A 26,115-nucleotide genomic window follows, 5' to 3' on the forward strand; every position below is an offset into this window, starting at 1 on the left:
AATGTTTTCTTAAAGAATGGAATGCTATACGGTGTAAGGGAAAAAAAACTTTCTCCATCCTTTAAGGGTCCCTGGCTGGGTCTGAAAAGCAAAGCGACAAAGACAGATTAACAAGAGAAAAGCATACAAATTTTATTAAACTTTTACATGTACATGGGAGCCCTCACAAAAGAATGAAGCCCTAAAGAAGTGATCAGAGGAGGGAACTTTTATGTCATCTAGACAAAGAAACCGTAAATTTGTGAAAAATTTGACAAGACAGGGGGGTCTGGGCTAGGGGGAGTGAATGATAAAGAAATTAGCTAGAAAGATAAAAGTTAGCTTTAACAAAGTTTGTTTATACAGACTTCTCTTCCTCCTAGGACAGGGAGGGTACCTTTCACAGGGGAGATTTATCTCCTGCTCTCAGGGAAGAAGGGTGAAGCAGGGGGAGGGGAAGTCAGAGTAAGCTTCCTGCTTCTGCTATTTCCTCAGACCCCTTCAGCCTAAGATAGTCAATACGCCAAGGTACGATATTCTGGAGTAGCGTGTCATGAACCCCATCGGGGAGTATGTTGTATGAATCGTATATAAAATTGTCTTTCATACTTAAAAAAATAACTTGCCTTATTATATGATTCTAAAAAATCTTTGAGGCAGGTAGTGTGTGCTCTCCTGGAATTCAGAGCTGCAGATGGAGAACTCAGTTTGATCAATCAGATTAGTAACTGATGGTAGAGGGGATGGAAATGAGGGTGGAGGAAAGAGGTATTTTTCTTCTTAGTTTTTCCTGTCTCCTCTCCCTCCCAGTGACACACAGCAGCAGGGATGGCAAGAAGGGGAAAAGCTGTGGAGATAGTTAGAAGTCTACAGGAGATGCAGATTGACTGCTTTGAAAAGCAGGTGAGAAAAATCTAGGGTGGCTTCTAGATTTCTTGCCAGAGTGACTCGCTGGTCTTGCTTCGAACTGGGATTCAAGATGAACATAATAATAATTTTGAGGTTATCCACCAAGCCCCTCCTCTCCCTGGTGGTCATGTTTCAATTTGTAACTAGACTGTCCCTTTAGGGTCATCAAAGTCCCCACTAACTGGCCTCTGTAGTCCTGGAGCTTGAGATTTCCCAATTCCACTACACACTCCCTTTCTTAGTGGCTGTTCTCTTTGAATTTTTATCGTATTTTAGCCAAATTTTTATTACCACTTATCACATTGTATTGTAATTGAAAGAGTTTGCCTACTTGTCTATCTCTTTGGAACAGGGAGAATCTCAATGAGCACAGTGCTACATTCTTCTTTCTCTCCATGCTTGGCACTGAGATGAAAATAAAGCATTGGATTAATGGCCATTTACCAAAAATAAATAAATAAATAAATAAATAAATAAATAAATAGCACTAGCAAAAACTCCCTTTCAAATACGGGGGCGTCTGTGAGATTGCTATACCTGAAAGCATTTTAATAAACACACACACACACACACACACACACACCCACCCACCCCTGAAGCCAAATCTTTAGGATACCTTCCCCTCCTTAATCATTCATTCATCATTCATTCATTCATTCATTTACCAACACCGTACCGAGGTACCAGGCGCTGGGCTGGGTGTTGGAGACACAGAGATAAATGGCAACATGCGGCTTTGGAGTCGCTCAGGGACTAACAGAAACTGCATCTTACTAGTGGCCCCATTATCTGCCGTTGAGACCACACGGATTGGTAGAGAACTTCAGAAGGCAGGCACTAGGCCTCACTAGTTTCGTAGGCAACTAGTAGGAAATGATTCATATTTGCTTGAATGAAGATGGGAAAAACCCACCAGTCAGTGTTGCATCAGATGAACTTTATATCGAAATGGTGAGAAAAGAAAACTCAGTTTTATTTTTAAAAATATCCAGAAGCAGCAGTACTCTCCCAGAGGAACACACCACCAGCATCTCAGCTTAGAACAGTGGTCCTCTAAAGTTGACCTGGGATGCAAAATAGAAATTGACTTCTACTGGGACTAAATTTATCCGAAAAAGAGCGTGAGAGGCCGGAAGGGTCAAAGATGGTCAGGTTTTGGAAAGAACGCAGCCTCTGTGTGGAAGAGTCCGTAAGCCGTGAGGCTGGCTGAGAGCTAGGCCGCCTTAGCGGCCAGAAGGTGACCTCCTCCATTGCGCCGAGGGAGGGCGTCGGCCCACTTTGAGCCCTTGTCCTTGAAGGGGATTGAGCGAGCCGAGGGGAGGGGTGGGCGGTGCTCGGGTTTCCAATCACAATAGAGGAAGCTCGGAGGCGGCCAAGGGGCGGGCCCCGCCTCCCGCTCCCTCCTTGCGGATCCTGCGCTGGAGGAGACGCACGCTCCTGACTTTGTCTTCGCGCGACCCTTACCGCGGTCTCCAGAACTTTCCCTCCCCTGGTAGGTTTCAGCGTGGGACCCTGAATCCTGCCTCTCGGGCAGACCGGGTGGGACATGGAGGGCAGTCCTTGTGTAGCAAGACTGGCGGAAGGACCAGGAAGGACGTCTGCGCTCCCGGGCCTGTAGCGTTGAGCATCCGGACTCGGGTTGGCTGGGGCGGGGGGGCCGCGCCCTGGGCTGGGGAGCTGGGAGGAACGGAGGAGCTGCGACCGAGCCCCGGGCTTTGTCGGCCACGCGTCGGGGCTCGGCGCCAGCCCATGCTCTCCCGGGGGACAGACTTGTTGCATTTGCAGGTAATCCCGGGCCCTGCGTGTCCTTGATGGGTTCATGGCGGCCGCATCACCCGCGGTGTCTGCTGGCGGGAGCCCGGACACGTGCCTGAGGAGCTGGGGGAGGGAGAAGGAGCCAGGTGACCGGTGATGGCTGGCGGATCGTGAGTCTGGGGGTTGGCGTCCCCTATCACGGGAATGGAGAAATGCCCGACTTTTCGGGGATGAGGGGAAAGGATGATCTGCGCGTTTGGCCCTGCACTCCAGCCTCTATCCGGCTGCCGCACACGCACCGCTTCCCGGAGCGATGGGCCGATTCATTTCTGGCCTCTTTTTCTTGATGCTTCGGATGCTTTGTTTATTTGCCAGCTTTGGGTGTTGAGAGTAAGGAAGGCCTAGACTTTTCGCCCTAGAGACCTTGTCCGGGGAGATCCATGGTTGCTGCTTCCCCTTGTGACCTGCGCTCTGCGCTGCGGGCGCCAAGAGAGGAAGAGGTGGCCCGTGGGCGGCCTGCACTGCGGGCTGCAGTTGGGGCTTGGAGGGGGAGGGGGAGGGGGAGGGGAGAGCCGGCATTTATTAGTGGTGGAATTGGACGGCAAAACTTGGCTCTTGAAAAGGTTAGGATGTAAAAGGTTAGTCTGCAAAGTGGAGCTTTGTTCCTGAACTTAAGGCACGGGTTCATTTTAAATGATTTATATGCACAGAAGGGGCAGGAGGGTGAGGATGTAAAGGACCAAACCTCGGAGGTTATTTTTACCCTGTTTGTCATTCTTTTCCCTTGCGAACCACCACTCTGATCCTGAGGCAGGCCTGTGTATAAAACATTTTCTTCGAATTTCTTACAACGTCTATTAAAGAAATCCTGTTAAGGGAAAAAAATCACTTTTTCTCTGGAAAGATCTGAAGGAAAATCTGTATTGACTCAAGTCTTCACGTCGTCATTTCTGAAATTCCCCAGATAGCTTAAAAGGTCTACCTGAACAACTAATCTGTATGTCTGTAGCAGTCTTTCGGGGTTTTTGTTTTCCACTACTTTACTGGCTTCTCTGTGTATCTAAAGGATTTTAAACCAACTAGTGAAGATAACATAATGAAGAAAATCTGTGCACTTGTATCTGTTCAGGGAGAGAGGTGGCGTTCTTCTGATTCTGCCCAAAATGCAGGACACGTGTTTTTCATTGTAAGGTCATCTGTTTGTGGAGACACTTGTACACCATTGTATATTCTCTAGCATCCAGGAGGAAACTGCAAATATGCTTTGTAAAGGCAAATAATCTTCCAGTTTAGTCCCTAATGATAGGGGGGAAAATAGTTTTGGGGGAAAAAATAGCAATAGAACGAAATAGTTGTTAAATAGTCTCCAAATTCAAGTACTTTATTGCAACTTGGAGCCTTACCAACTTAACTCTTGCTTAACGTATACAATTACTAAACTCGGTTTTGTTACTTAGTCGCTTACACGTGAGAAACTAGAACCTTAACGGGGGAAGCAGAGGCACGATTTGAAACAAGGACATTGTCCTGCAATACAACAGTGTAGCATTAAAAGTAAAAGGCAGTCATAAATAATAGACATTAAAATGGGTTACTAACAGTTTCCATTTTTTTAACTTAAATGGTTTTTTTTTGTTTTTTTTGCTTTTTCTTTAATGACTGGAGAGAAATTGACTCAAGGGCTGATCTTCTCCTAATGTGACCCCCTGAAAAAAAAAATGTATTAAGTATCTACCCACCTTCCAATAAGCTTTCAAGGTGCACTAAAAGGAATTCAGAGTAATATATTTTTTGCAGTTTTCACACAAACAGTATTCATCACTATTTTATTGTCGCTGTATTTATTTAAGCATAGGTTGTATGTCCAGTACACTGTGACAAATTTTAAGCGAGACTTCAGTAGAAGAAAACAGAAGAACCGGTTGGTCCCTATCTCCTAAGAGTGATAATAACCATTGGTAGTAGAAATTATATTTGTAACTGACCATTCTTTTAGACCAAGCTGAAATATGGGTTAATACCGGGCTTTATCCTAAATAGTTGCATATAAATATTTTATAGGGAGCCTAGAAACAAATCAGCTAACCTAAATGTAAGTATTCATGTTTTTTAGCTAGTAATGAATACCCACAAGATAAAATTTTTACAGCTTTGTTAACTACTGCCAGAGAAGTCCAGGCTGAAGAGAACTCAAACTCTAATGGGCTTCATGGAGGTTTTTCTCTTAAGTTTTTTCTTAAATGGGTCGCATGGTTTTTTAACATAATATTCTGTGTTCTAGAATCTCATCAGACTCGTTTTAAATTGTATGTCAGTTCAGACTTGTAAGAGTAAGGTGACAAGTTCCCCTTCAGGTTTCTCATATGGATACATGTGTAATATTTTGATTATTTTCTTTCAGGGCACAATGGCAACTCTTAAGGAAAAACTGATTGCACCAGTTGCAGAAGGAGAGGCAACGGTCCCAAACAATAAGATCACTGTAGTGGGTGTTGGACAAGTTGGTATGGCGTGTGCCATCAGCATTCTGGGAAAGGTACCTTTCACGAGCACCATACAGTCTCTTTCTCAAAATTCTTCTGAGAATTTGATTATATCTTTAAAAGGTTTTTTTCTTTCCTGAAGAATTTGAAATAAGTTGTAGACATCGTGATACTTCCCCTTTAAACACATGAGCATGTTTCCTGAGAAATGACCTTCTTGGACGCAAGAGACTTACTGCACTCAGGGAATTTAATATTGATAAAATCCTATTATCTCATACAGGACCTTGATTAAAAGTTCTCCAACTGTCAACATCATGCCTTTTCTCCCCTAATCCAAGATTAGATTTTTATATACTTGTCATGTCTCCTTCAGTCTGACACTGAGCCTTTCTTTGTCTCCTTTGTCATTGATAAGTTTGTAGAGTCCCCATCAGTTTTGTGGGATGCTCCACAATTTATGTTGGTCTGATGTTTTCTTGTGATTGGGTTCAGGTTAGATTTGGGGGTAGGGTTATGACCAGGTGAGGGCACATCCTTCATGATGCATCACTTCGGGAGGCAGGTAGTGTTCATTTGTTACTGGTGGTGCCCCAGAGTCCTGGTTGAAGTGGTGATCGTAAGATTTCTTCTACTGCAAAGATCCCTTTATCCTCTCTAGTTAATAAATAATCAGCACAGTCGCTTTTTGAGGTCATGGAAACATCCTATTATCCCCCTCAAACCTCCACCCAGTTGTTTTATTTTGAAATAATGTCAAATTTACAGTAAATTTGCAAGAATGTTTTTTTTAAAAAAGTAAAGCTTCCATCTTCACTTCACCTGGAGTTGCCAGTTATTAACATATTATCTGTGTGTGTGCACACGTGGGTATGGACTTTTTCCGAACTATTTGAGAATAAAAGCAAATATGCCCTTCCTTTCCTTATGTCTGTCAGAGTATATGTCCTCAGAATAGAACATCCTCTCACATAGTTGAATTATCAACATCAGATTTAACACGGACAACATGCCACTAGCACCTTCCACTCCTCCAGATACTTCCCCCAGATACCTCCATAGGTTTGTAGCTTTTTTGCTCCTGCATTCTTACTTACCTCATTGAATTGCTCTTTGTTCTTTCTGAAGGCTGTCTTGAATGCTTTTAGGGGAAGCCTTCCCCTCAAAAAATGCTACCTGGCCTTCAGTAGAACACACTGTCCCTTTGTATTGTATGTGAAGGCTGCTCAAATAACTCCTACCCATGCATATTTCTATTTATAAAATTTCAATTCCAAAGGAACAAATTCTGAATCTTCACTGAGGAAAAAGTCATCAAGGAAATCAACTAAAATATGTAGTGCACACCAATGAAAATTTTATTGTTTCGCATTTTTTTCTGGCTAGTTTTAATTGGCTGGGTTCCCCTCATTCAGGATAGCCGCTTCCCAAATTACAGGGGATTGAAATAATCACAATTTAGTGTTCATCCTTAATACCAGTGAAAATGAAAAGTATTCCGGTTTACCTTTCTTTTAAACTATTTATTGAATATGTACCATGTTTGAAGTGTTTTGACTAAAACACTTCATTTTAAACAACAATCTCAAGAAATGGGAACTGTTCATACCCTGTTTCCAGATGAGGTAGCTGAGGCTTGACTAGGTTCAGTGACCTACCTGTCATCACAGCTGGTAATGGTAGAGCTGCATTTTGAGCCCAAGACTCTGAACTCTTAACCATAGTGACTCTGCAATTTCTTTTTATTCTATACTAGTATTGGACAATTAAAGACAAATGTATTTTTTTTAATTGAAGTGTCGCTGATTTACAATGTTGCGTTAGTTTCAAGTATACAGCAAAGTGATTCAGTTATATCTTTTTCAGATTCTTTTCTATTATAGGTTATTGGAAGATATTGAGTATAGTTCCCTGTATAATACAGAAGGTCCTTGTTTACTTATTTTACATATAGTAGTGTGTATGTGTTAATCCCAAGCTCCTAATTTCTCTCTCCCCTTCCCCCAGGCATAAATGTATTAATAAAATACTAACTAAAGATTTTTCACTCCTCATGCTAATCTCAAAATTTGGCTTTTCAGGAAACTGTATCTTAGCTGCCATGATTCTATAAGGAGTACCTCTCTGATTGTTTCAACTGTAAATTTAAATCCTTTATGGTAAATAATTTAGTGGAGACTCTCCTGTCTGCAGTTATATAATACTCTGGCCCAATTCTAGTGCTTGAGAGAACAGACTGGGCCCCTAACGCAGTAGGAATTTTCCAGTTGAGCTGCTACGAAGGAAGGACTGCCTTGTTCAAAGACTTTTACTAATTAAAAATGTTTAAATCTTCTTTTCATGGGAAAGGATTAGAGTCAAAATTGTTATTACTGTTGGGTAAGGAGAAGTCCTACTCCTCTAATAAGAAAGGGAACTAACAGTGCTACTTTGTCAGTGTCTGCATGTTACCTTATTCCTCCATAGAAGTTCCAGGGGGTGTCGTCATCTCTCTGTTACTGTTGGAAAAAAACAAACTCAGAAAGATTAAGCCCCTTACAGTCTTGGAGATTGTAAGTGCTAGATCCGGCCTCTTGAGTCCATCTGCCACGTGGTTTTCAGAGGACACACAGTGCTTTGGCCCAGAAAGTGAGCGAAGCTGGGGCACCAGATACAGAGGCTGAGAAGGCCCACACCTTAACTGGGCCCATGGAAGCAGTCGAGGCTCCCGAGTGCAAGTCCACCGTTACAAAGACGCAGGTGTTTCCTGCTTCTCTTGCCCACTCTCCCCAGCCTCGTTGCCAACATGGGAACCATCCGGAGCTTCTATAAAAATAGCTCCCCTGCTTAGAACTTTCTGATAGTGTCACGGTTCACGTCAGCTATACACATTCATAATATGTGATGAGGCCTCAAGGATCTTTCCCCTCCTGTTTCTCAGAGCAAGGTGGGGGGCACACCTCCAGGGGGCGCCATTCAGTGTATCAGGAGCACCTTCCAGTGGGGGTGCTGCCTCTGACTTCATCTCTTACCTCCTGCCCTCTTTCTTCGAAACACCAAGCTCATGGTTGCTTAAACCCTTTTAGTACTTCATTTCCCTTCCCCTGGAATGACCGCCCTAGCCCACCGGAGGTGACTCCCGTCATTCCCATCACACCTTGGCGGGCAGGCCTTCCCTGACCATCCAGTACCAACCAAGTAAGCTTCCTTCCGTCACCTTTAACTTCACCCTGCCTTGCACTGTTTGTAGCACTTCCATCATCAGAATCATCTTAAACCGTTGGCTTCACTCCTGTGCCCTTCCTGGTACAGTCCACAAGGGCAGGAACTTTTGCCACGTTTCTTCTTTACTGTATTCCTCAGTAGTAGCATAATGCCTGGCACATTCAGCAGTAAATGTGTATTAAGTAAATGGATATTCCTGCTATTCTGAAGAATCTGCACTCCTGTCTGGTCAGATTTTGATCATAGCTTTCCCTGTTTCATGACTCCTACTGCCGCCCCTACCAATCACAAGTTCTGTGTTTTGGCTGCCAAGATTCCATCATGTTGTCAAGGTCATGAGCTTCCATGCAGTTATTCTGCCCTTAGCTTCTGCCCAGCTGTTTTTGGTTTGAGTGTCTGTTGTTAATTCAGTCAACCGTAGCCACATTCTTGTGGTACAAACACAGCATAAGGAGTCTCTTAGAAAGAGCGGTGTAATTACAGACACACTGCAAAGTAGTTTTTACAGTACAAGACTTGGCCTAAACGTGAGACTTAATTAGAATTTGGTGTTCTTACAAGAATAGACAGGTTAAGGGAAGAGACTCAAAGCCCAGAAACAGGACCAAAGAGTATTTAATAGAAAGTGGCATTCCAGAGAAGAAAAACAAATTATTGAATAAATGGTGCTCGTCCATTTAGCTGATCATTTGGGAAAAAGTTATACCTTTTCCTCCCACAAAATGTCATGCAGACTAAACACTTGAATATAAAAATACAACCATCAAATATTAAGGCACTGGCAGCAGTAATTTACTAGCTAAGAGGGCCAAGAGGTAGATTATGGCCGTGTCGTGGTCCACACAGGACTTGAGATTGAGATGATTTTTGTAGTATGTTAGACAAGGTTTCAGCAGTGATGTTCTTGGCTTCTAACTGATCTTATTCCTTAATAAGTTACTGCTTTTGCACTTACTCTAACTCTTGATGTATCAGACATTTTAAAATATATTTACTGCTTCAGTGGCATATATATACAGTAAATTCATTGGCTAGTATATACTATGTGGATACAGAGGTAGACTTTTTTAAGCTAGAGTATCTGTGCTTAGTCACACATCTTCTGTTTGCCTGCCTCCCACTGGGAGGATGTTTAGTTGCACAGATGCAGCTAAATTCAGCACTGCAGTTATTTTCTCAAAGTGTTGGATCTCTTCCTTCCTTGCCAGCTGACGATGCACTTCTCAGCCAGTTCTCTACCCACTGAAACAAAACACAGGATCTGAGATCCTGTGACATCCTTTCCCACTTAAGCCCCAAGTTGTCATGGCCCTATTGACTTTGGTAGCGCCTATGTGATGCTCCCAAAATAAGGGTGACATTCCTGGTGCTCGGGATCTTGATGGAACGGTTATTAAGTTCCCTTGTATGAATTTAGGGCTTCAGAAACACAAACGAGGGTTCTATGTGATCTTGTCAGAGGCTGCAGAGGAATGAAACCATTTTTAAAGTGTTGAAATGTGTGTTTAAGTGAAAATGGGTGAACATTGATGCCAATATTCAACCTATGTGGAAATGAGAAAATATTTACCAAGTAACCCCCAACTCATAAGAGGGTCATTTCAGAAGTTTGCAAGTGAATCAGTTGCTTGGAACTAAGAACACATTCAGTCACTGGGAGGCTTGAGTCTCAGGGAAACCTTCACAGGCAAGCCTATTGTGGCTCAGCACTTCAGGCCAGCCGCCACTGGGCTTCTAGAAATGGTACAGGGTTCATTCCTTGGCTCCTATGGGGAGCGGTACCTGCTTTGCTGGCAGCTTAACTGGGTCATGTTTTCTTATTGGCTGCCTCACCTCTCTGCTTCGACCTCTGCTCAGTGCCTTCCTCACCTCTCCAGTTCAACCCTGGATTATTCTATCTTAGCCTTCAAAGAGCTTCCTGAACCCCAGTTACTTGACACTTTTTTCCCCATCACCACCCTGTACCTAACTGATCAAACTATCCTTCTAAGAGGTATTTGCATTTTTAAGTGTGATGTATCGTATTAAGCTAATTATTTTACTAACAGCCCTAAAACCAGTAAAGGCCAGGATTCAGATGATATTAAAGAGTTTGTAAATTACTGTAAATTACGAGTTTTCACTAGACAACCGACTTTAAAAACTGAAAGATTATTTAGATGCAACTAGATTGACACCCTCCCCACTTCATTTTTCCAAGAAGAAAAGATGGAGGCCTTGTTGAGGAACAGACATGATACTGATTTAGGGTTTTTCTTGGGAGGGATGGCACAAGGTGACAACTGGAAGAGAAAACAGGAAAACGGAGACTAGGCAAGTTTGGGTTAATCGTGTATGGAGAATTCAGTAGCCCTCTGTGTCCGTGACTCCTTCCTTTCCCCCCTGGGACATTGAAGTTGGTCAGAGCCAACCTGAGGATTCCTAGCTTCAACCAGGGCTTCAAAACATGCTTTAAAGTGAAGTCAAACTCTTGATGGTTTGAAACCAAATATGCCCTCTCAGAAACCCCTCCAAACTGGGGCGGGGGTGGGGGGTGACCTTCGGGACAGACACACTGCCCAAGGTTGTTTCTAGGTCTTTGTGAGTCTCTCTCACCATCATCGCCCATTAATGTGAAGACTTGTGCACCCTGGGGCCACTGTTGAACGAAGTTGGTTTCATGTCTACAGATTCTTAAAGCAATTTGTATGGTGCTCATTGAACTTGCCAGTTGAGTACTAGAAGGTGAAATTCTGAACAATCGTATGTTAAATATTAATAGTTGATTATTTAAGACATTTTATCATGAAATTGTGATAAATTGAAGAGGGCACCTAACTCCATGGTATAATTCTTCTCTAGGTTTTTAGACATTGGGTATTTGGTCATTTCAAGAGTCTCTGGCTTATACTGTAAGCTGAGGTGTCCTAGAGTGGCCTCAGGTCTTAACAGCTGTTTTTGTGTTTATAGTCTCTGACTGATGAACTTGCTCTTGTGGATGTTTTGGAAGATAAACTCAAAGGAGAAATGATGGACCTGCAGCATGGGAGCTTATTCCTTCAGACACCAAAAATTGTGGCAGACAAAGGTAGTCTCATTTCATGCCCAAAGTGATGAAATAGTAAATTGATATGCTCACTCCCTTATAGAAAATCTGTTTTCTCATCCTGGTGAATCTAGTGTTGGCAGTTTCTTCTTTCTTTCTGAGTCCAGTTCATCCTCAGGGATAAATATAACTGTTAGCTCTGTAAACTCCCCTTCATGCCTTCCACACGTATGGTACATAACATCTTAGGAAATTGGATCCTAATGCTTGTTTACACTCACCTGAGAACAGGGATGTTTTAGATCTTCCCCCCAAAAATATTTGCACTAAGTAATTTGAATGCCTTGAAGAAACTAAGGAAATTCATATTCTCGCCATCTGTTCTGGATTGATGCATTTAGGCAGTGATGCTGTCACCACAGCATGGCTGTGCCTACAGATATAGAAATGTGGGCCTCCAAAAGTAATTCCTAACAATACTACTACTAATAGCTGTTTTTCATTGAGTTGTTAGCATTCTGGGTACTGTGTGAAACTTTGCACGTCTCCTCTGCACAGCAACCCTATGAGAGATGGGTCCTATTACCTCCATTTTATAGAAGAGGAAGCTGATAAAGCATTAGTAACTGAAAAGTCACATAGCAACACGTTTTAATTATATGAATCACCCATCCATAGCTATTGAGTCGGATGACCACATCAAATCAAAATGTCTACATATTTGAGAAAGGATGCACTTCCTTGAGGAAGAAAATAAAATATTCTCTAGAGAAAGTCACTGCTAAAAATGAATAAGCTTCTTTAAAATACTGAGTATTAGAAATAAAATTCTAGCCAAGAACAAACACTTGAGTGCCTTCCTTCGCCTTCATAGATTAAATTAACATTACAAGTCTACAGTTACCTTTAAATTGCTTTTTTGTTGGAGGGCTGCCTGTTGAACTTTGGACTCACTGTTTATGCTTTATGTTATTACTGACAATCCAATATTCTCTAAAGCAAATAGCATTTTGCATTTGTTAGCCAGAAACATAATTTAGGGCCACTTTTGCTTCCTGGGTCCATTTTCTGAGCCAATGTTAAGGTCGGAATGTTTCCACATCACTCAAGGAGGAAGAAGCCACAGAACACTGATGTTGCAATTCAGTACCTTATACAGAAAATGTAATTCTCACATATGTTCTGGGAGCTTATGTATGTTTGCATTCCTAGGGCATATTATGTAGCGTTTTGATGAAGAGTTGTATGTAAAGTACTTTTCTCCCCCCTCCTTCAAGATTACTCGGTGACTGCCAATTCCAAGATCGTGGTGGTAACTGCAGGAGTTCGTCAGCAAGAGGGAGAGAGTCGTCTGAATCTGGTGCAGAGGAATGTTAATGTCTTCAAGTTCATCATTCCTCAGATCGTCAAGTACAGTCCTGACTGCGTCATAATTGTGGTTTCTAACCCAGGTATTATTATAGTACTTTAAGATTCAGTTCTGTTAAATTCAATATTTTGAATTTTTTTTTAACTTAAGAAAAGTCTGTTCTGGTGTTTTACTGGCGGAAGCAATTTATGTGTCTTCTGTTATTGGCCACAAAAGAATGGTGTTTGCAAAACCAATGGTACCATCCTAGGCCACATGCTTAAATATGTGAGAAGAGTTTTATATGAAGTGATTTCATCTGCTTGTTTTATCTGGATTTGTTGTAAAGTAAAAGCTCTCAAACTTTTCTATCAAGATTATCCTGGGATGCATCATGAAGCATTTGAATGTGGCTCCAATTTGGATGAAATATTTTAGCATATTTGACCCTCTGTTTTCCAGAAAATGCATTCTAGTCTTATTTATTTCTAAAATTCTTGAAAATTGAGTGATTGAATTTGAAGAGTTTGGGAATGCCTAGTCTAGGTTGAAAGATAGCAATAGACTGTATTGATGGGCAGATACATGTTTAACACCAAATGTTGTAACTTGAAACTTCTGGTTAGAAAGAATTGCATTTTTTTAGCCCAAACACTCAAAATTCACTCTCTATTTCACACTTCTTTTGCCTGTAATTTGCCACCAAGCTTACTATTTATTGGTGAGCACAGTAAATACATTGATTAAACGGTAAAGCTAATTATCTCTGACACTTCACATAGAGAAAGATTGTGAATAAGAAATTCTTATAATTTATGGGGGTTTTGTTGTCGTCGTTGTTTGTATGTTTTGTTTTGGCTGTGCTGCACGGCTTCTGGGATCTTAGTTTCCTGACCAGGGATTGAACCTGGGCCCTCAGTGCTGAAAGCACAGAGTCCTAACCATCGGACAACCAGGGAATTCCCTAATTTATGGGATACTGAGGGTTGGGAGCCAGCAAGACCAGAGATTATTTTAGTATTCTCTGCAGTCCTGGATTGGAGTTCCTAAATAGTTCAACCTTGCCTTATAAATAGAGGGTGGCAGATGTAGAGCATGAATGACGGACAGTGGGCACGTATGAAGTTGCTACATCCTGTGCTTAAGGCAGACAGTATTAACTGGTTATACAACTTTTCCAGGTATAGCTTCAAAGTCTTAACTCTCCAGGAAGTCGCTCCTACTGAGTCAAAGTTGCCAAGGAAGAGTTTATGATATCCAGACCAAAATAACCTTAACATATCTCAGCTGGTGTCTGTATGTGAGAGCGGGGGTGGAGACTTGCTTTCCTAGTGTGCACATTTTCCTGCTTTTTACAGCTTAGCCTGTAAGTGCGGTGATCTTCTCTAGCCCAGCAGGTTTTACCTTTGCAGTCTCTGTGCCACACCAAATAGAGGCTCTGTCATTAAATAGTAGAACATGTTAATACACCCTGTATTATTACAGTGTTTTGCTGAATAGTGTCGTTTCCAGGGAAATTTATAGCAGCATGCCTTGGTAGTTTACTAACGGATAGCTTTTGGTTTCTAATGACAGTCGTTACAGTCATGGAATGTTAGAATTGGAAGAAACTTCTTTCTTTCCAAATATAGTAAATTAATCTGCAAGACTACGTATTCGTTTCAAGCAATAATGTAAATGAAAACCTTGTCTTTCTAACTCCCATTATCTCTCACTATGAAAAGGCAAGTGTTTATATCTTTCTGGCCACATCTCATTTGGGGGATGGGGCAGTGGGAGAAGAGGAAACCAGGGAACCCACTAATTGATGACATAACAGTTGAAATCAGTTTTGATATACTGACGTATTATTTTTAAAATTTTTAGTGGATATTCTCACATATGTTACCTGGAAACTAAGTGGATTACCCAAGCACCGTGTGATTGGGAGTGGGTGTAATCTGGATTCTGCTAGATTTCGCTACCTTATGGCCGAAAAACTTGGCATTCATCCCAGCAGCTGTCACGGTTGGATTTTGGGAGAACATGGCGACTCAAGTGGTAAAAAAAAAAAAAAGACAATATTTACTATGTACTTACAGTATTGTGCTTGCCATTCTGTGTTCTGTTTGTTTTTACTTTGTATTTTCTACATTTTCACATACTTCACGTTACAAGTCAGTGATTGTGGGAGGTTACTTTGATCCTGACTAGGTAAATATCTGATTCCTCATCAATTTTCTGCCTGCTTAGTATCCACTGATGATTCTTAAAGAATTACTATGATAGTTTTGAAACATGATATTCTAATTCCATCATTTCATCTTAAACATTGAATTTTATACATTGAATAGGGCTTATGGTATAAAACTAATAATCCAAAACATAATGATAATCTTTGTTTTACTAAATTCACTTCTGTCCAATATGCAAGGAGCTGTTTTCTCCCTAAAAGATTAAAGTGTAAATTTTCCTTTGAATTTAGTGAGAGTTAGTAATGTGATCTTGGTAGAGTTTACTTTTGGTACGTAAGAATTTGGTCTTAAAATTATTGTATTCATGCTTTTTTATATGATGATGCTGACCTTTTTTTTTTTTCTGACACATTGTACTACTTCATTCAAGAGTTTCTCCTATCCAAGGATTTGCCTGAATTTATATGCTATACAGAGTAGTACAATGTCTGGTGTACTGTAAAAACTCAATAAGTGCTAGTTATCACTCTTACTAGACCCATAGATCTGGAAGTGACGTTACACATCCTTTAGTTCAAGATTCACATTTTAATGAGGAAAAAATGGAGGCAAAGCAGACCTGATGGCTTGTTGAAGATCCTTTTGCCGGCTGGTGGCATAACTGCATCTAGAATCATGTCTTCTGACTCCTATCCAATGTTTCATTCACTCATTACTGGGCCATTTTTTCCAAAACATCTTTTTTCCCTGTTTCCATGTTGATCTGTACTGTGTACATAAAATGAAAGAGAATTAGACTGTGCTCACTTAAGCCTGATTATGTAGATCTCATAGTCTTCACCAGAGACCAGGAAAATGCCCCAGTTTTCTCAGCAGTTACCCTGAATTAGCAAATGTTGTGGACTGAAAAGTGGTTTTCTTTGGCCATGAGCAGCTTTGCCCTTCATAGATAGTTCTTCCTGAGTCTACAGAGTTCTCCTTCCGAGGTCCCTAAGGAAGATGTACTTATTTTTGTAAGGTCCAGTTCAAATGCATATTTTTCATGGCCCTTTCTGACGCTTGTTTTTCCCCTAAATTCAGTAGGTCCTCCTGCATGTTGTCTTGCACTTTCTCCATTGCTCCATGAGCGCACATCCCATTGCCTTATTGTCCTTTACTTACCTGTTTCTCCTAGTAAATTCCAACTTGTCCGTGGTACAGAGTGTATCTTTATCTATCTTTGTACACCTAGATCTGCAATATATACTTTTGCCTGGACAAGAGGTGTTCAGAATAGGTAAGGGGGTTATTTTGGTACCTCAAAGCCTCCAAAAGATACAGTCAACAATAACACCTTTATCTGCTCTGCCTTTGGGGGCATTCTTGAAAGGAAATATTTGATCCAGTTAAGACAAGAGCAATTCATTGTGGTTACATGGTGTTTCTTTCCAGAAAATGGACCCGACTTAGAGCATAAGAGATAATTAGACAATATCCGGGTTTTGTCCGAGAGTTCTTTTGTTTGTTACTTCACGCTAGGGGAAAAGAGGGGCTTATATTTAAAAAATAAGCAGGCAGAAAGTTAAGAATTCCTTAAACCCAAAGTTTAGAATAGTCCCAAACTAGGATCTCTTATGATTTCACAAACCTAGGGAAAGGCAAGAATTTCATCATGTCTGTAAGTCTGACACGGCAATTCTGTTTGCACCAAAATGGTTGAAAGCTAAAAGGTCAGATTTGAAGGCAGATGTCAGCCTTTGTGGGCAAGTATATTGGAGTCCGTTGTCATTGGAACAGTTAAGTGGGTGATTTGCAACAGAGGTGAAATCTGAACTAAGAGAAGAAAAGATTTTTTTAAAATAATGTCAGAGGTAAAATGTTTTATCTTTTTTTTTTCCCCCACAGTGGCTGTATGGAGTGGGGTGAATGTGGCAGGCGTTTCTCTCCAGGAACTGAATCCAGAAATGGGAACGGACAATGACAGTGAAAATTGGAAGGAAGTGCATAAGATGGTGGTCGAAAGGTTCGTAGGAAGGAGCTTGGTTTAAGACAGTATCCTTAGACTAAATTGTGAATGCTTTCCATGGCTGCCTGTTCAGATTCACGCAAAAAAAATTTTTTTGTTTTCGTTCTTGCTTTTTTCCCCTTTCTTCCTTTTTTAAAATTTATTCTTTGTTGGGGGGGGTGGGGGTGGGAGGAGTTGTTTTGCTTTTTTTATTTTTTTCTTTCCATTTTTTTCTTTTAGATAAACTCAGTATAGTAAATATGCAGCTGTTATCTTCTGAAACAGGCAAGACTAACTTACACTGGTCAAACTTGCTATGCTGGTCCCCCTAGGGAAAGTAAATATCTTTCTAGAGAAATTCTATTGTAGGAGTAACAGGAGGGAAACATGGAATTAACAAGTGAGAAAGGGTTTCAAAATATCGCCTGTTGACAAAAAATGTTGGCTCATGTAGAAAAGTAAACCTAGACACTATTAGTGTCATAATTGCCTAAAATAATACTTACTGATTGATTGCTGGTAGTGTTTACGCTGTGTTGCATTTATCTTTCCACACCCAACCAAGATGTCCCCCTTTCTCTCTTTTTTCGAAACTGCCTCTTATTACTAACCATCCTCTTTTTCTATGACCTGCATGTTTATCATAAAATAAGGTGTCATTTTGGACCAGAGTGAACAATGTGGGCTTAGATTGAAGTTATGGCGCTGACATTAACTGTGTAGTCTTGGGAAGTCATTTAACCTTTAAGCTGAATCTCAGTTTTCTCCTCTGTAAAGTCATAAGGTATTTAAATTATTGTAAAAACTGAGTTAAAGCACACATAATTATTCAAGAAATGTTAGCCTTTTTTTTCCAGAGAATTGTTGTTATAAGTCTAAATTAGTACCTTTGGAAATATTTATGTTTATGAATAAGAAGATTGTCTGGGAAATGTACATTTTACCACTGTGACTTTATAAATAGTCATTTATACAATAAACTACTTAAATTCGTCAGAGCATTTACATAGCACCTACCATGTAGTTTTAAAATTTTAAACATTTTTCATATATATTAACTCATTTAACAAACTTATGAAGTAGATACTGTTATCCTTATTTTAAAGAAGTGTGGGTTAAATAATTTACTTAAGATTACAGAGTTAAGAGACAGCAGGAGTCAAACCCAAAGAGTCTGGTGTCAATTATCCCTTTTATGAATTTTTATTTTCCTTAGTGCTTATGAAGTCATCAAGCTGAAAGGATACACCAACTGGGCTATTGGATTAAGTGTGGCTGATCTTATTGAATCCATGTTGAAAAATCTATCCAGGATTCACCCAGTGTCAACAATGGTGAAGGTAAGCTATTATAAAATATGATTTCTAGTCAAGTATTCTATAATTAGATTGATTTTAAGAAGGATGAGGTAATGTCTCAGTCTACAATTATTTTTTCATCTCAGAGTTTTATGGAAGCCTTTCTCCTTTCCAACAGACGTTTAGGACAATAAGAGCAAAAATTTATAGAGGCTGAGACATCGAATATATTTTTGTAATTCTCTTTTTTTTTTTTTTTTTTTTTTATTTTATTTTATTTTATTTTTTTTGGGGGTACACCAGGTTCAATCAACTGTTTTTATACACATATCCCCATATTCCCTCCCTTCCTTGACGCCCCCCCCTCGATTCCCCCCCACCCTCCCTGCCCCAGTCCTCTAAGGCATCTTCCATCCTCGAGTTGGACTCCCTTTGTTATACAACAACTTCCCACTGACTATTTTACAGTTGGTAGTATATATATGTCTGTACTACTCTCCCGCTTCTTCTCAGTTTCCCCTTCACCCCCCGCCCCCTCCCATACCTCGAGTTCTCCAGTCCATTCTCTGTATCTGCTTCCCTGTTCTTGTCACTGAGTTCATCAGTACCATTTTTAGATTCCGTATATGTGAGTTAGCATACAATATTTGTCTTTCTCTTTCTGACTTACTTCACTCTGTATGACAGATTGTAGTTCTATCCACCTCATTACATATAGCTCCATCTCATCCCTTTTTATAGCTGAGTAATTCTCCCTTGTGTGGTGTACAAATTAAACATTAACTCTGAATCTTATTCAGCATATTCTCAGGTGATCATTTGAATAAGGTTAATAGTTTCAAGTTGGTGTATTAGAGACTGGCCTTGATGTATGTAGTACTTGATATCTTACCAAATTTAGTTTAATTCAAAAGGTGTGAATAGTTAAGTAGAAATTGATTATTTTTAAATAAAACTAAAATTTTGTTGAAACATTGTCTAAGATAACTGACTCACTTTCCACAAGTCAGCAGCAGGGGTGAAAAAATAAGGGGGAACTGCGGTAGATTCGAAGAAACAGATAAATATAGAAGTGTTGGGGTCAAAACATGGTGTTAGATGTTTTGGGTTTTTTGTTGTTGTTTTGGGGTTCTTTTGATACTATAGCAAAAGGCAAGTATGGTAAAAATTGGATAATTGCTGAATCTTAGAGTACATATATATAGGAGTTTGTTTATTCCCTCCACTTTGGTATATGTGCAAAAACTTTTGAAGTTAGTTAAAAAAATATTAAACTGACATGATTAATATACTAAAATAATTAAATTAATTATGTAGTTAAATTGACCCGGCAAGTCATTTACTTACTACAAACCAGTAAAGTGTTTTGGGAATTGTATGATTTTTTTTTTTTTTTCAGCAACTCTTGGCTTTGAGTAGCCTCCAACTACTTTCCTGGACCTTGTAGGTCGGCTACTACCTGAAGTTCTCTCCTTAACTAAAGAATTTCAGGAAACTTAACATTTCATGAAAAGAAGCCCAGTGAAAACCACATTTGAATGTGATTTGAATTTGAACACATAACCAAATTCTGTTAAAGTGTATTGAAGCTGAGAGGTATCAGTAAGTTCAACAAAGTACTTAATGAATTTCTAGTTTTATCATAATGTGTGTTTGTATATTCTGTGTAGAAAATCTAATTAGAAACACAAGTATTAGGGATATATAGGCCTATAAGTGATAAAAGCTCAAGAATGAGTGTATGCTCATCAAATGTTCCTGCAGTTCTTCCTGTTCAAACGCAGGACCTGCAGTCATGCTTACCTGTGGATTCATTTCTTAATCTCTCTGCTTTTCTTGTTCTGGCAGGGAATGTATGGCATTGAGAATGAAGTCTTCCTGAGCCTTCCATGCATCCTGAATGCTCGGGGGTTAACCAGTGTTATCAACCAGAAGCTGAAGGATGAAGAGGTGGCCCAACTCAAGAAAAGTGCAGACACCCTGTGGGACATCCAGAAGGACCTAAAGGACCTGTGACTTCCAGCTGCTAGACTGTAGAAACTTAAAACTACAGTGTGATTAGCCACGAGCCTTTAGTATTCATCCATGTACGTGGGGCACAGTTTACTTTTATCTTCCTAACTATGTGAATCTGGGCTCCCAGAATCAAAGCCCAAGCTTAGTTTAATGCTTGCAAAATGAATCCTTGAACAAATAAAATTAATTATCGTAGTGTGCTTCTGTCTCTGGAATTCTTTCTTTAATGGTCTCCAAAAGATTTTAGCCTGTTTTTCAAATAATTCTTCCTCCACATCATAAATTTCCCTATTTTCTGTCATCTATCTTTCATCTTCTACTTTTTCCACCAAACAGCACTGCAGTTCTTTGTCATAACATGTACTATGATTTTGTTGTCCTGAGAATATGGTTACCATTTTTTTAAGGACTTTATTTTTTAAGTTAATTTATGTTTTAATTATTGGCTGTGTTGGGTCTTTGTTGCTGCGTGCAGGATTTCTGTAGTTGTGGAGAGCGGGGGCTACTCTGCGTTGCGGTGTTCAGGCTTCTCATTGCAGTGGCCTCCCCTGTTACGGAGCACAGGCTCCAGGCGCATGGGCTTCAGCAGTTGCGGTGCATGTGCTCCGTAGTTATGGTGCACAGGCTTAGTTGCTCCGTGGCGTATAGGATCTTCCTGGACCAGGGCTCGAACCTGTGTCCAGTGCATTGGCAGACGGATTCTTCACTGTGCCACCTGGGAAGCCTGGGACTTTATTTTTTTTGAGAGCAGGTTTAGTTTCACAGCAAAACTGAGAGGAAGATACAGAGATTTCCCATAAATGCTTTCATGCATGCCATAGCATCCCCTGTTATCTACATCACTCACCAGAGTGGTATATTTGTTAAAGTCAATGAACCAGCATTGATATGACATCCAAAGCCTGTCATTTACATTACGGTTCATTCTTGGTGTTGTACATCACAGGAGTCGGACAAATGTATAATGATATGTACCCATCATTATAATATCACAGTATTTGCACTGCCCTAAAAATCCTGAGATCATCATTTTAAGGTTACCACTGAAGAAAGAACTAGAACCAATGGATGACATTTACAAGGAAGTCCATTTTATTTCTCTAAAAGGAAGAACCTCTAAAACAGCTTTCTAAAATTGGGATTAACTTTCATTAGAGTTGGTTCTGTTTGATAATGAAGGAAAATAAAAGTTGGGACTGAATTATCCAGGTCTAGGCTACTGGGAGACAGGATTATACCGCGGCTAAGAGGGCACTTAAGGTGGACTTCCTCTAACAAAGTTTCCACTTTACATGTAATATCTAGGCATCAGTTTAGATAGTGTTAAAAACATGGAATTTGTTACCACATTAACCTGGATTTCATTGATTAACTGCAATTTGGGGCAAGTTACCTACTTAACCACTCCTAAGCCTCAATCTTCTTACCTATGAAGTAGTGGTGATAATGGTACCTCTTCAGTATGGTGTATGAATTAAGTGAGAAAATGTGAAACTCAGCATAATGCTTAGTTCTAATAGTACTTAAGTAGTGCTTACTCTTCCAAGTGATTTACATATGTGTTAACTCATTTAAGTCATCCTAATTATAAGGTAGTGTTTCTCCACCTTGGCACTATCATTTGGGGCTGGAATATTCTGTATTGCTGGGGTCTGCACCGTGCATTATAGGATGTTTGGCAGCATCCCTAGCATCTACCCCCTAGATGCCAGTTACACACCCTCTCCCCAGCTGTCAACCCAAAATGTCTGCAGATAATGCAAAATGTCTCCTGGGGAGCAAAATCACCTGTGGTTGAGAATCCTGCTCTATGGGATTTGAATCCTCATTTTACAGATGAAATTGAAACAGACACAGGTCCATAGCTACTAAGTAGCAGAGTCGGGGTTCAACCCAGGCATTGTAGCTTTTTAACCCCAGTGTGCTCCTATTGCCATAAATATTAGTTATTGTTACATTTTTGTATCTTTAGCATTTATAAAATAATATAAAAATCATTCATTCATTTAATGCTCCAACATATTATAAGGATATTATTGTACTTGTATTACAGAAAAGGAAAGTAAACCACAGGTACTAAGTACATTTCTCAGGCCACATTTCCAAAATGACTCTCTGTATAGCACAGAGAACTATACTCCATATATTTTTTAATATTTTATTTATTATTTTTGGCTGCATCAGGTCTTAGCTGTAGCACGTGGGATCTTTTGTTGTGGCGCACAGGCTTCTCATTAGTTGTGGCGTGCGAGCTCTGTAGTTTGCGGCACACAGGCTCTCTAGTTGAGGCATGTGGGTTCAATAGTTGTGGTGCACGGGCTGGACTTAATTGCCCCGTGGCATGTGGGATCTTAGTTCCCCGACCAGGGAAGGTGCTTTGGAAGGTGGATTCTTTACCACTGGACCACCAAGAAAGTCCCCTATACTCAATATTTTGTCATAACCTATAAGGGAAAAGAATCTGAAACAGAATATATATATGAATCGTTGTATACATTAAACTAATAATATTGTAAATTAACTATACTTCAATTTAAAAAAATGACAATCTTTTGGGATGATAGTCATACATCTAGCTAGATGTAAGGAGAAATGTTATTTTAATTTACATCTATAATTCATTGTTCTAATTTACTTGTGAATACTGAATTTACAACAAGCCAGTGATTTCCAAATTTGAATTTCATGGGCCAGTTTAAAATTTTTTAAACTTTGTCAGGGATGGGGAATGAGTCTTTGTGTGGAAGGAGGTAGGGGGCCTCAGCATAGCCTTGCCATCTTTTAATTACATGGAGGGGAAAAAAAAAGACTACATATTCTTACCATTATATAGAAGAACAGACATTTTAATGCCAAAAGAAGGAGAACACCATAATCTCAAGTCTATCAGCTGTCCTGGACCATGAGCAGAAAAGCAAAACACTTGTTCTGGAAGAGCCAAGAGCTGGAAGTCTAGGTCCTTGGTTTTCAAGGAGCTGCTCTACCAGCTACAGACTTCTTCCAAATTGCTTTTGCATTAGGAGGAAATAAATACCTATTGATGTTACTTTGGGTATGTCTCAGTAGCCAGATTTAATTTAGTAACACATTCTGTAAGACTTTGTTTGGAAAACCAACCATAAGGCAAGACACCTGTTAGCAAATAACGTTTCATCTAATCGAGGAGACAGACATGAATGATAAGTCGCAAAATAAGATGCTGTAAAATCAAGAAAAAACCTGAGTCTTCACGTATTCAGTTGGAGCACTCTGGTTGTGTTGTTCTCTGGGGAAACAGGAAAAATGGAACTGCTACAATTCCCTAGGAATTAAGCAGATGACCAGTAACTCCTAACTAGTTAATACATGGATTCAGATATTCCACAGGTCAGTGTCCAAAATGCAAAACTCATGGACTGTTAAGGACTGACAAAGATAGTTTATCCATAAAGCTCATTTTGTCTCATATAATTTTAGCATTGGAAATGACCTTGGCTCAAGCTATTTTACAGAAGAGCCACTGAGACCTAAGTGCTAATATCTGATTTACCTAAATGCAAACAAGCTAGTTTTTGGAGCTGGTCTGTTGGTTTAACAGTCCTCCCAAATAATTAAAAAAAAAAAAAGAGGGAGAATTTATTGGTGTACCTAACTGGAAAGCCTAGAAGCGAACCGACATTAAGCAAGATTATATTCAGGAACAAAAAAAAACGTTACCAGAATTATCAAGATTTTCTCCGACTCTAACTTTTCTCGCCTTCATATATTCATTTGATTTTCAAGTTCTGCATGGTCAACTCCAGTCTCACATTCTCAGGTCTAGTAGGAAACTGTACCCACTGCTTTCCTAGAAACTCCAGAAAATATCTCATTGCATCCTATTGGCTCTGAGTCAAATGCACATCCGCGGACCTATCGCCACGGCCTGGGAGATGCTGGGCTCACATTGACTAATGACTTGGTTTTTCTGGAGCCAAAGCCCATGAACTAAGAGTGGTAGAGGGATGGGTCTCAGAAGCAATTTAAGGTATTCTTACCAGACGTTGGGGAAAAATAGATGGTAGGTGATAAAAACAATACATGTCCTCACATCCCAACTCTCCAGTCTGTGATCCTCTCCGCCATCCCATTTTACTGCCTGGTATTACTATCCCCCAAGAGCTAGTGTAATAAATGCTTTCAGTTATATCTGGATTCTGCCTTAGTGAAGTTTTTTTGGTTTTTTTCAGGTCAAATGCAGATCTTTTAAGGAGAAACCATTACATTTTCCACTGTAATGTCTGACTCAACCTGGTTCCTGTTATTATGGAAGCTTCCACGTAGAAACACTAGTCATTACTTTAGAAAACGGAGAGATCAAAGGAAAGTAGAAGTCCCGTGTCCAGTGTTGGAGCAAACACTTCCATGTGAATAAAATTAAGCCAAGAATTAAAAGAAGCCATAATACATTAAATTAGCCAATAAACAAATGTTTTTTGAGTGTTTATTTCATATAAATAACTCTTCTAGTTGTCATGGTGAAAGTCGGAAGACAAAGTCCGTGTCTTCAGGGAAATAAAACAGAAGTGTAGTAATTTGTGTGTTTTGTATAGTACACAGAGAATTACACTTGTGTCCAAATGTTACATTTGCAGAGTAAGTCATGGCTCTCTTTCAAATTCATGTGATCACAATGTCATATTCTTTCCTTTAAGTTATAGTGAATAAGGATATAAACGAGATTACATATAGGAAATGACTTCATAAATTGTCAAAAGCTACACATGTACATTATTATCACAAAACAACAGTACAGTGGTAAAATTCCAAGTGCCACGACAGTTCTTAAAAGTAAATCTTGGTGGACTGAGAGACACATTATGGAGATAATTTAGAAAATAAGATTTAGATAAGTGGAAAGGATTATGAATAACTCAATATCATGACCAGGAAAAAATGTTGTATACATGCCTCACACCTTAAAACAGGACAATTTCTAAATGAATCAAAGATTTAAATGCAGAAAGAAAAAACCACATATGTTCTAAAAGAAAATTGTACATTCCTTTATTACCTTGGTTTGGGAGGACCTTTCTAGTTAAGTCTCCAAATCTAGAGTCATTAAAGAAAAGACTGGTCCAATTCAACCACAGAGAAAAAGAACTGCCTATCTGGAAATACAATGTAAACAAAGTCAAAAAACAGCATCAAGCTGGCGAAAAATATTGACCCAAATGGTTAATACCCCTAATGTATACGTAATTCTTAGAAATTGATGTTTTTATATGCCATAGGAAAAGAATCAAGGGATATGAACGAACAGTTCACAAAAATGAAAGCAAACTACTATGAAATATGTGAAAAAATTCTCAGCTTCGTTTAAGAAGTGCAGATTAAAAGTAAACTGATATACCACTTTTCACCTAAGAGGAAAAATTCAAATGTTTGCTCACACTCTCTAATAACATGCCTGTGGGATGGGGTAGTAGAACCCATCTATTGCTGGAAGGAGAATGAATTGATGTAACCCTTATGCAGGGCAATTGAGCAACGTCTATCAGATTGTAAAAGCATATGCCTTTGATTCAGAAGTTCCAGTTCTGAAACTTAATCTTGCAGGCCAGCACAAGAAGGACATGATGTATGTATTAGTTGAGTCAGGCAACAATGTTTATAATAGCAGAAGATGGAAAACAATTGAAATGACTATCAATAGAAGACTTGAAATGTATCTTTTCACTCAATGAAATATTATTTTGCTGCGTGAACGAGTCAGCATGTGCTCCACATATTAATACAGAAAGATGGATTCATAGGTGAAAAGAACAGCCTGCAGAAAAATGGAGGGAGAAAAAGAACATGTTTGAAATTTGATTGTATGTACATTACGAATCTGTAAGGGGGGAGAGAGAAATTAGGAGTTTGGGAGTAACATATACATACTACCATATATAAAATTGGTAAGCAAGAAGGACCTACTGT

The 26,115-nt window shown here is 39.7% G+C and overlaps 1 protein-coding gene across 2 annotated transcripts; it reads left to right on the forward strand.

The window, feature by feature from the left end:
• Window positions 1–2,273: 2,273 nt before the first annotated feature.
• Window positions 2,274–20,375, forward strand: LDHB (lactate dehydrogenase B). Of its 2 annotated transcripts, none has more exons than XM_057702832.1 (8): window positions 2,274–2,380; window positions 5,045–5,179; window positions 11,280–11,397; window positions 12,633–12,806; window positions 14,570–14,743; window positions 16,762–16,879; window positions 18,078–18,201; window positions 20,008–20,375. In XM_057702832.1, the coding sequence occupies exons 2-8, from the start codon at window positions 5,051–5,053 to the stop codon at window positions 20,173–20,175; spliced, it is 1,005 nt and encodes a 334-aa protein (XP_057558815.1). In that variant the 5' UTR covers window positions 2,274–2,380; window positions 5,045–5,050; the 3' UTR covers window positions 20,176–20,375. The 2 variants fall into 2 exon arrangements, with proteins under 2 accessions (XP_057558815.1, XP_057558814.1); XM_057702831.1 differs by lacking the exon at window positions 2,274–2,380 and adding an exon at window positions 2,655–2,673.
• Window positions 20,376–26,115: the final 5,740 nt, after the last annotated feature.

This window comes from Hippopotamus amphibius, chromosome 12 (assembly GCF_030028045.1).
Source record: "Hippopotamus amphibius kiboko isolate mHipAmp2 chromosome 12, mHipAmp2.hap2, whole genome shotgun sequence".
Classification (NCBI taxonomy): domain Eukaryota; kingdom Metazoa; phylum Chordata; class Mammalia; order Artiodactyla; family Hippopotamidae; genus Hippopotamus; species Hippopotamus amphibius.